The sequence below is a fragment of the Phytophthora parasitica genome, assembly GCF_000247585.1.
Source record: "Phytophthora parasitica INRA-310 unplaced genomic scaffold supercont2.18, whole genome shotgun sequence".
In the NCBI taxonomy this organism is placed as follows: domain Eukaryota; phylum Oomycota; class Peronosporomycetes; order Peronosporales; family Peronosporaceae; genus Phytophthora; species Phytophthora nicotianae.
Genome location: NW_008649004.1, coordinates 1,076,404 through 1,085,237, shown reverse-complemented (window position 1 = coordinate 1,085,237; position 8,834 = coordinate 1,076,404). Strand labels below are relative to the sequence as shown.

The following is an 8,834-nucleotide window of genomic DNA, read 5'->3' as shown; positions in this document are numbered from 1 at the left end:
CAGAATCTTCCTTCTTCCCCTCAAGTGGTCTTCGCTCCGGTCTTCTTCTCCGAGTGGTGACTCCTCCCTCCGTTTCCTACAAGCCCCTACGTCTTCCAAGATCCGTGACCTTTATCAGAGTGCCCCAGTGTGCAACACTATGGCTACAGCGATGAAGAATCGGACCACGAGTCAGAGCGTGACTACGATGAACAAGACAATGGTGACTATTACTCCGACGATGAGGAAGAACGACATCTCGCTGCAGCGAACGATAACGATAGACGTGCGGCAGCCGACGGCATCCACGGCAGAAAAGACAATCGACCACCAAAACGTGACCGTCAGGAACGTGACAACGGTCGTGAGGGGCGTTTCGCTAGTCGCGAACGTCGATATGGTAATCGTCAGTACGGTCCATGTGCAGCTTGCGGTGGACTAAACCATTCAGCGCACTATTGCTTCCGACGCTGCAAACTGTGCAAGCAAGTGTACGATGCTGGCAAGTGCGAAGCATTCCAAGAGCTCGCTAACCTCGTCAAGGTCAAGGTCGACAAGACAGATCTGTCGCCCGAGCTACAGGGCCTCGTATTTGGACATTTAAACTAGGCAGCCCGCCAACTGAAACTGGGTTGGTTCCAATCGGGCTGCCACAGTTAGCCGAGCTTGCGGTCGAAGCGGAGTGTATCTACGCTTTCGTAGGCAAGTGCGAATGGCCAGATCACGATGGGAACTGTGATGGGAACAGAGTGAATTCGACGGACTTTGAAAAGAAGAGAGGCGCAAACCTCGGTGGAGGCGAACTTGGAGATAAAGAGAGTGGTTTGATTTCGAGTGTGATGCAGCGGAGTGGTGGTGAGCGAAGACTCGCCAAGACGGTGAGACTGTTGCCTGGTGAACGATTGGGGTGGTGGTCGTCAAAGAAGTTCGATAGACGAGTGAGGATGCGTGCTCTAGTTGAAGGAGCAGTAAATGATTCGCGAACGAAGATACTCCTGGACACTGGAGCGAATGTGAGTGTGATATCGACAAAGCTAGCGAGGCGAAGGGTCCGAGATGTACCGGATCACGGTCGATACATGGAAGTACAAGGATTTACACAAGGAAAGCAGGGAACGTCTCGCCGAGCTCTGGTGAAAATTACGCTTGGATGGGAACGTGTTTACGAATTTGAGCTGTGGGTGATGGACCATAGTGCAGGTGTTGAAGTAGTGCTGGGGACTGATTTTATGATCCCGGCTGGCGTTCGCCTGGAACTTTTTCACGCGGCAGCGCAACTTCCGGATGAGGTCAAGATTCCGTTGATCAAGACCAAGAACATGGAAGGTGACGAAGGGTATGGTACTCATGTGACTGGAGCACCTACTGAAGACTTATATATACCAGCACGAGAGTGGGCTGAGTTTCGTCTACAAAAGCGGCAGCCATCGCCGGAAACACACGTTCTCTGGATAAAACGAGACAAGGCATGGGTTCCCACAGTTACGAGGACTCGCCGAGGACGGCCTGACTATGTTCGAATAACCAATGTCACGGTCAAACATGTGTGGTACTCGTCTCACTGGCCTGTGGTGCAGTGGGTACCTTTCGGGGACCTGCCGCGGGAAGCAGGTTATGTAAGGCTCGATTCGAAGAAGTATACTGAGTGGCAAGTCATCGCTTACGCGGAATCACGAGAACCGGCCTTGCTGGAGAAGGGATGTAAGCTCTACGAGGACTGGTTGTCAAAACAGCCACCGGCAGTAGAAAAGCCGGATTATGTGGCACCAACTGAAGTACAGAAACGACCTATTGACGAATTTGCTCACCGGCGTGACAACTGCCTTACGTGTGCTGGGCTATGGGAACGAGTTCTCCGTGAAAACGGCGAACGAGGTGAGACTATGGTAGACGGCGAAAATGATGAAGAAATCCTAGATACCAGCGCTGACGATACTCCGGAGCCCGTACCAGCGGACTTTTCGCGCACGCTGTCTGCTCAAACTCCTCCTACGCGTGGCGCACGACCAGGTGTTAACGAAAGGTACACTGATGTGTCCACCACTAGCAGCTCAGACGGTACTGCGGAAGATGGTGACAAGAACAAGCCGTACCCTAGGGGTGACAGCGAAGTTCCGGTATCGGTATTGGAAAGAACTTATATTTCAGTCGCGCAAGTGCTGACTACGGAAGGCAGCGAGCCGACAGGGAATGGAGATGATGACGTCGTCGAGCACGAGCCAAACGTGGTTGAACTCGAAGACTATGCCCAAGAACTGGCATTTTTACCGGACTTCACCGAAATTTCGGTCACGGAGTTGGCCTACTCTGCACCGAATGTCCAGAACGTGGCGCTAGAGACGGTTCAGCAAAAGAGTCTGGTGGATGTGCTGAAGAATCACGAACGCATCATGATATCAAGTGGTAACGCGCTTCCTCAGCCTGCATACGGTGTTGTGTGTGACATTAACGTCAATGGTCATGCTCCGATAAAACAACGAGCCCGTCGAGTGCCGCTTCGACACTTGCGGAAGCTGTACGAGCTCATCAAAGGGCTATTGATGGCTGGGCTAATAGCATTTTCAGATAGCCCGTGGGCATCGCCAATTGTAACCGTGATGAAGAAGAATGGGCAAGATATCCGGTTATGCATCGACTACAAGATGGTGAACGCAATCACAGCGATCATGGAATATGCCATGCCGCTAGTTGATGATTTGCTGACTGATTTGGAGTCCTATCTCTGGTTCTGTTCTCTTGACGCAGCCAGCGGATTCTGGGCTATAATGATGACGCTCAGGGCGCGGAAAATTTCGGCGTTTGTCTGTGCACTGGGGCACTTTGAGTCGCTTCGAATGCCGTTCGGCCTTAAGAACGCACCGATGATTTACCAGCGCATGATTGACAACGCACTGTGGGGTTTTGTACATCCTAAGGGCGGCTGGAAGAACTACGCGAAGCTCATGCAAGAGGCGGAAGAACAGTCAAAACAGCTACGAAGCACCAGTGGCGAGGTCTCGCCAGACCTGGCTACCTCCAAGACGAAGTTTGATGCAGACCGTGAAGCGTCAGTGACACTGGATCCAGTAACTCAGCTTATTAACAGTCCTATTGCGGACATGTTTGTTAGTGGAGAACCCGACGAGTCTACGCTAGTGTCAGTGTTCGAACGCAGGTCTTTCGTTGACGATATTTGTTTCGGTGGCGAGACATTCGACAGTTGCCTGGCTACTTTGGACCGTCTGTTAAGTTGCTTTGCTGAGTGTCGAATCAGCGACAGTTTCAAGAAAAGCATCTTTGTACAGTCGCGTGTGGACTTTCTGTCACATGAAGTGTCCCCAGCCGGTATCCGAGCAGATCCCAAGAAGATGGGCGCGATTACTGAATTGCCGTTCCCAACTACGAAGAAAGGGATGCAGTCCTTCTTAGGTGCGCTGAACTATTACAGCAGGTTTATTCAAGATTTTGCGGTGTACGGAGCGACGTTATACCAGCTGAAGGACGAAGGTTTCGTTCCCAGTGGTGACCTCACGGTGGCTCGACGAAGCTTCGCTACGCTGAAGCAGAAGGTAGCGGATGCGCCAATCTTGCGACACTTCAACAGGGGCAAAGATGTGCACATCATGTTATTTGCCAACGAGTGGGCTCTAAGCACTACACTCATGCAAGAACACGAAGGCACGCTACATCCTGTCCGCTTCTGCGGTCGAGTTCTCGAAGAAGCGGAAATGAATTACCATCCTGCCGAAAAAGAGGTGCTCGCGCTGCTCTTATTGCTGAAAGTATGTTATACCCAGCTGGCAGGGCGAACCTTACACGTCTATACGCGGTTTTCGACGCTCGACTGGGTACATCGTTCAAAGTCACTGTTTGGTCGAGCTGTTCAGTTTTCAGTACTGCTATCGCCATGGCACTTGAAAGTGAAGCGGGTTAAGGAGAAGGATTGCGCATTTGCTCAACTCTTACAGTCTACGATTACAAACTTCGTTGACCTCGAGGACTCGTTGGCATCTATAGCGCCACCGACGAAAGGCTCGCCTACAGTGCGTATGGATCCGAACTTGCTCTATGCTTGACTACCCAAGGACTACCGAGGATTCGTCATGTCTTTCGACGGATCAGCTAAAACAGAGAAGTTCGGAGGCTACGGGAGCTGTTCGTGGATTATTTGGCGACTTCCTGAATGGCATATAGTGATCGCTGCGAGTGCTTATCTTGAGCTCACAACAGTGAACCTTGCCGAATATATGGGAATGAACAACGGTGTATTAGCTGCTTTAGAGCACGGTGTCGAAAACTTGGTAATAGTAGGTGACTCAAGCCTCGCAACAATCCAGCAATCCTAGGGGTGATCGCGTGCAGGAAGGAGTCGCTAATGGCTTTGCTGAATCACAACAAAGAACTTACAGCGAGGCTTCGGTCTACAAAGTATCTACATGTGATGAGAGAGTATAACGCTGCAGCCGACTCATTGGCGAGCGAAACGCTGGAGACGAAGTGTCAAAGGTGGTGCTCAGTTCGGACAGAAAGGCGGAGCTTTCTAGCCTAAACAGGATACCCGAAGTTATTTACGAATCTATTGACGCATGATCCAACGACATAAAGGCGAGATCCGATAATTTCGTTCAAATTCTGGATGCTGTGGAGTTGCCAAAACGCCGGACATTCGCGGATTTTGTTCGATCTAAGCGTGGCGAAGTCTCAGTGATGACAAGACGACAGAAGAAAGCACAGAAACGTGTTCGATTTGCTGATGTGACCCCTGCTGACAACCAGGGTAAAGCAAGTGAGCAGAGACAGACACCTGAATCGACAATGGATACAACGACGCAACAGCAACCCGAAATACCAAATGCCAATGATATAGATCCCGTTGCGGTACAGGAAGAACGGCGACTTCGCATCGCCAAGGCTCAAGACGAAAATGTGCGGTGGTCCAACCTAAAGGCAGTGCTTCGAGGAGAGACTGACAAGCTTGCCTACAAGGTAGTTCGGAATTTGATGAAGATCGCCGACAAATTCGTGCTGACAGCTGACGATTTGCTCTACTACGTCGGTGCAAGGCGTCGACGTGACAATGAGCGTGATCAGGATGTGCAACTACGGCTGGTTGTTCCGACGACGATGATCCAAGAAGTGCTACAGAACTGCCATGATTCTATCGAGGGCGGCCATCAGGGTGTGGTCCGGACGTATCAACGAGTGAGACTGGACTACTACTGGTATGGCTTGTACGCGGACGTCGAGAAGCATGTTAAGTCATGTTCCGACTGCAGCTCAAGTAAAAGCCGACCTCAGTTGCGAGGGTACTCTCCGGGCAACATTCTTGCCGAACGACCCTTCCAAATTGTATCCATGGATTTTGTTATACCCTTACCGAGGTCTCGCCGAGGCAATACGGCGCTTCTTTTGTTCCAGTCTTCGTTTACTGGCTTTGTCATAGCAAGGGTATTGGCTGACACGTCTGCATTCATGGTTGCACAAGCGTTCGAAGAGTGCATTAACCGAAGATTTGGTGCACCGTCCCTAATCCGACATGATCGCGACCCACGCTACATGAGCGAGGTGTTCCAGGCATTCGCCGATATGATGCAGTCCAGGTCGCGCACAACGCTAAGTTACAGACCACAGGCCAATGGCCAACAGGGAAGGTCAGCCAAGACAGTGATGCAGTCAGTGAAAGTGTATGTCGAAGATCCATTACAACAAGACTGGGACGAGATTGCAGAACGGCTGGTATTTGCGATTAACAACTCGTACGACGCGACGAGAAAAGAAACGCCATTCTACCTCGTCCACGGATGGGACGCACGGTCGACATCTTCGTTACGCCGAGGCTCCGGGAAGCAATCTGACGCGTTGGCGTGGCGACGAGGAGTAAATAGACAGCACGAAATTGCACTAGAGATGGCCAAAGAATACCAAGCGGCAGAAAAGGAGCGAAGAGCCAGAGAGCACAATGATGCGCTGAGCCGGAAAGAAAAGGCTGCGGTTCCTCAACGATTTGACGGTGAAACTGCCTGTCAGGATGGTATCGACAATGAGGGTTATGAGCAAGTGACTAAATCTCTGTTCGAACCTGGAAGTCGCGTCTGGCTGTATATGGAACGCGTTAATCCTGGGCTTACCAAGAAACTCGCGCACCGATGGCATGGTCCGTTTAGAATTAAGCGCAAGGTCGAAGAATATGCATACGAGTTGGAACTTCCTGATCGGAGTGGATATCGCTTCTATCCGGTAGTCCATGTTTCCCGTCTCAAGGCAGTATGTGAGTTTGAAGACCGACCGAGGACTCGGTTGACACACGATGTAACTGAGGAGTCGCGTCTTGACTTCGACGAGGAGCTCCTGCCGGAAGATTGCTGGGAGCCTGATCGACTTGCTGGGGAAAGTGGAGTGAAAGCCATTCTCGACGATCGGATGCCAATGTCAACAAGGACTGGCCGAGCTGTACGCGAATTCAAGATTCAATGGGATGACCAAGATGAGCCTACATGGGAACCTATCACCAATCTGTCCTGTGGTGGCATGTTGTACGATTACTTACGGCGAAAGCGCAGTGAACATCGCCTCCAGATGGTCCAAGTCGCTGATGAAGACGAGAACTAGTTCATCGTCGAATTGATGATGACCTGCCCTTGGGGCAATGCAGCCCAAGTTCGCAGACGGAAAATGCTACTGCAGCAACATTCATGTTACATTTGAATTGTGAATTATGAACAGGCTCTCGAGATGGAAACGAATTACGAGAAAGATATGAATATTCCAGGTTACGTCGGCTAAATCTCAGGTATAAACTGCTACGAGCCTGGAATTATACGAATGAACGAGACTTACGGCATCGCCGAAGCAGCAGCGGAGGCGAGTGCGTTAAGACCTTGCGACGACTGGATTTCGTCAATGGTCCTCTGCTACGGAAGACACTTCCGTGCTGTCGCTGTCTGAAGTCCATATTGATACCAATTGGTGTCATGATGGAGAAATATCCGTAGCTGCTAGTTCCTCATCCACAACGACTGCTCGGCCGACCTCCTCCTCGATCAGACCGCAGGGCACGAACAGCTCAGCGTTGGCGTTGCACGGCACGTAGGCAGTGTTGAATGGGTGCTCGCTGGGAACGTCGATCCAACAGTTGCGCCATGGCTCGCGCTCATCCAGTGCAGCGACCTCTGAACACCAATCAGCCGTTGTCGGGACCCATGGCAATACCTCGTACGAATACCACAGCATCGTGGGCTCAAGGATGAATTCCGTGGGAACGTCGTTGTCCCCACACCAGTCCCAGAGTTGCATTATCTTGTTACGAAGATTGTCGGCACGACGGTTGCGATCAGAAAGTAGGCTTTCATAACTCGAGTCACGTTTCTGACGATGCTTGAACTGTCACCGTGGGTTTCTGCAAGACGCTTGACAGCGGCCTCAATCTCCGATTGAACAACCCAGTGACCTCGCTCCCACAGAGCAAGCCCGACGTCGCTTTCCTTGCCGCCAGCGTCAAAACCATGTGTTTGACGCCATAATTTCACGGTACGTGCTCTCTTAGGGGCATGAAGGGAGATAAAGACGTCTGGCATGAACGGACCCACGTCAAACAAGTTGGCAGTGTCCGGAAACTTCTTGTCGAGGGTGAGCCATGGGTGTTCAGTCTTCCTCCAGTCAGCGAAAGCTCGTATCCACTCGACCGAACATGCAGCTACTAGTACTTTTAGAACTGGCAGTGGCGTGCGGAAGGAGTTTACAAGTTTCCAGCATCTCAGCGCACCCTTCTTCTGGAAGTTGGGCTTGAGGTAACGCTGCACCTTGGCCAGAATCTTCTTAGACGGCTGCACAAGAGGCTGCCAACCTTCGATGGGAGCAGGGAGCTTCACCACTGGCATCGCGGCCGACGGGTGCTGAGCATGAGCGGCAGCCAGTGCTTCCATGAGCACGACATGCGGCTTCACGCCACGCCGTGCAGTCCTTACCTTCAACGGGTTAACGGCTGGTCGTACAGAAGCCGGAGGCGGTGTTGAAAGCGAAGGATCCAGAGCTGACATGGGTATCGGACGATAAGCAGACCTGGTGCGTGACGAGACACCGGTACTTGACATGTCTTCAAGAGCTTGCAGTTGTAAAGCTGATGGCGAGTCGTTCTCTTTCGACTCTTCGTGTTCATCTTCGGAGGCTCCGCGAGGACTCGCTGGGGGTGTTTGGCCAGGAGCCCCGATGAAGACGGAGCTCTTGTCAGATTCCTGAGCGATGACTTGAGAAGTCACCCATCGTGATATCGCCGCTGTCGTACGTGTGGAGCGGGAACTCGGCGCCAACGGAGACCACTGCAACGTAGACGCCAGGTTGTTTATGTTCTGTGATGAATCTGGAGCCGAAGTGGGACCTGGAGATGCCGCAGACGAAATCTCAGGTGAAGACGGCGATAAATCCACGGTAGAAGCCAAGGATGACAAGCTACTCGAACGGCTAAGCGGAGGCTGAGACGTAGTCTTGGCCGTATGCGACGAACTCTGGACAGATGCCGGAGCCACTGTAGTCAGCAACGCTGGTAGTGGAGGCATGGGCAAGGCAGACGAAGCCGGAGCGACGATCGGGGAGAGTGATGCAAGCGTAGAAACAACAGCTGCAGTAAGTGGCTGTGACTGTGAGACTTGCGTGGACTTCTGAGACGATGAAGCTGGCATCGGAGTCAGAGGGGCCGATTCTGGCGGAGTTGATCCTGTGGCAACCGCTGACAGACCCGGTGCTGGGATAGAGGGCTGCGGAGTCGGCGTTCGTGTCTTGGAAGCTGACTTAGTCAAGTGCTGCATCGCAACCGCAGGTTGAGAAGGAGTCGTGGTCGTGAGAGAGGTCTTGGACGAAGTTTTCGAGCTGGATTTGGGCAT

The 8,834-nt window shown here is 52.0% G+C and overlaps 3 protein-coding genes across 3 annotated transcripts; 1 reads left to right on the top strand and 2 right to left on the bottom strand.

Annotated features, from left to right (window-relative positions):
* Positions 1-118: 118 nt before the first annotated feature.
* Positions 119-4,034, top strand: PPTG_09730 (hypothetical protein; the record flags this gene model as incomplete). The annotated part of the gene is made up of 2 exons (XM_008904753.1): positions 119-567; positions 636-4,034. Coding segments are annotated over 2 exons (3,848 nt in total), but the record flags the coding sequence as incomplete, so codon positions are not given.
* A 2,893-nt stretch (positions 4,035-6,927) lies between these two features.
* On the bottom strand, positions 6,928-7,188 carry PPTG_09729 (hypothetical protein; the record flags this gene model as incomplete). The annotated part of the gene is made up of 1 exon (XM_008904752.1): positions 6,928-7,188. The coding sequence occupies one exon, from the start codon at positions 7,186-7,188 to the stop codon at positions 6,928-6,930; it is 261 nt and encodes an 86-aa protein (XP_008903000.1).
* A 62-nt stretch (positions 7,189-7,250) lies between these two features.
* Positions 7,251-8,834, bottom strand: PPTG_09728 (hypothetical protein; the record flags this gene model as incomplete). Its single annotated transcript, XM_008904751.1, has 1 exon — positions 7,251-8,834. One exon carries the CDS (start codon positions 8,832-8,834, stop codon positions 7,251-7,253), a length of 1,584 nt encoding a protein of 527 aa, XP_008902999.1.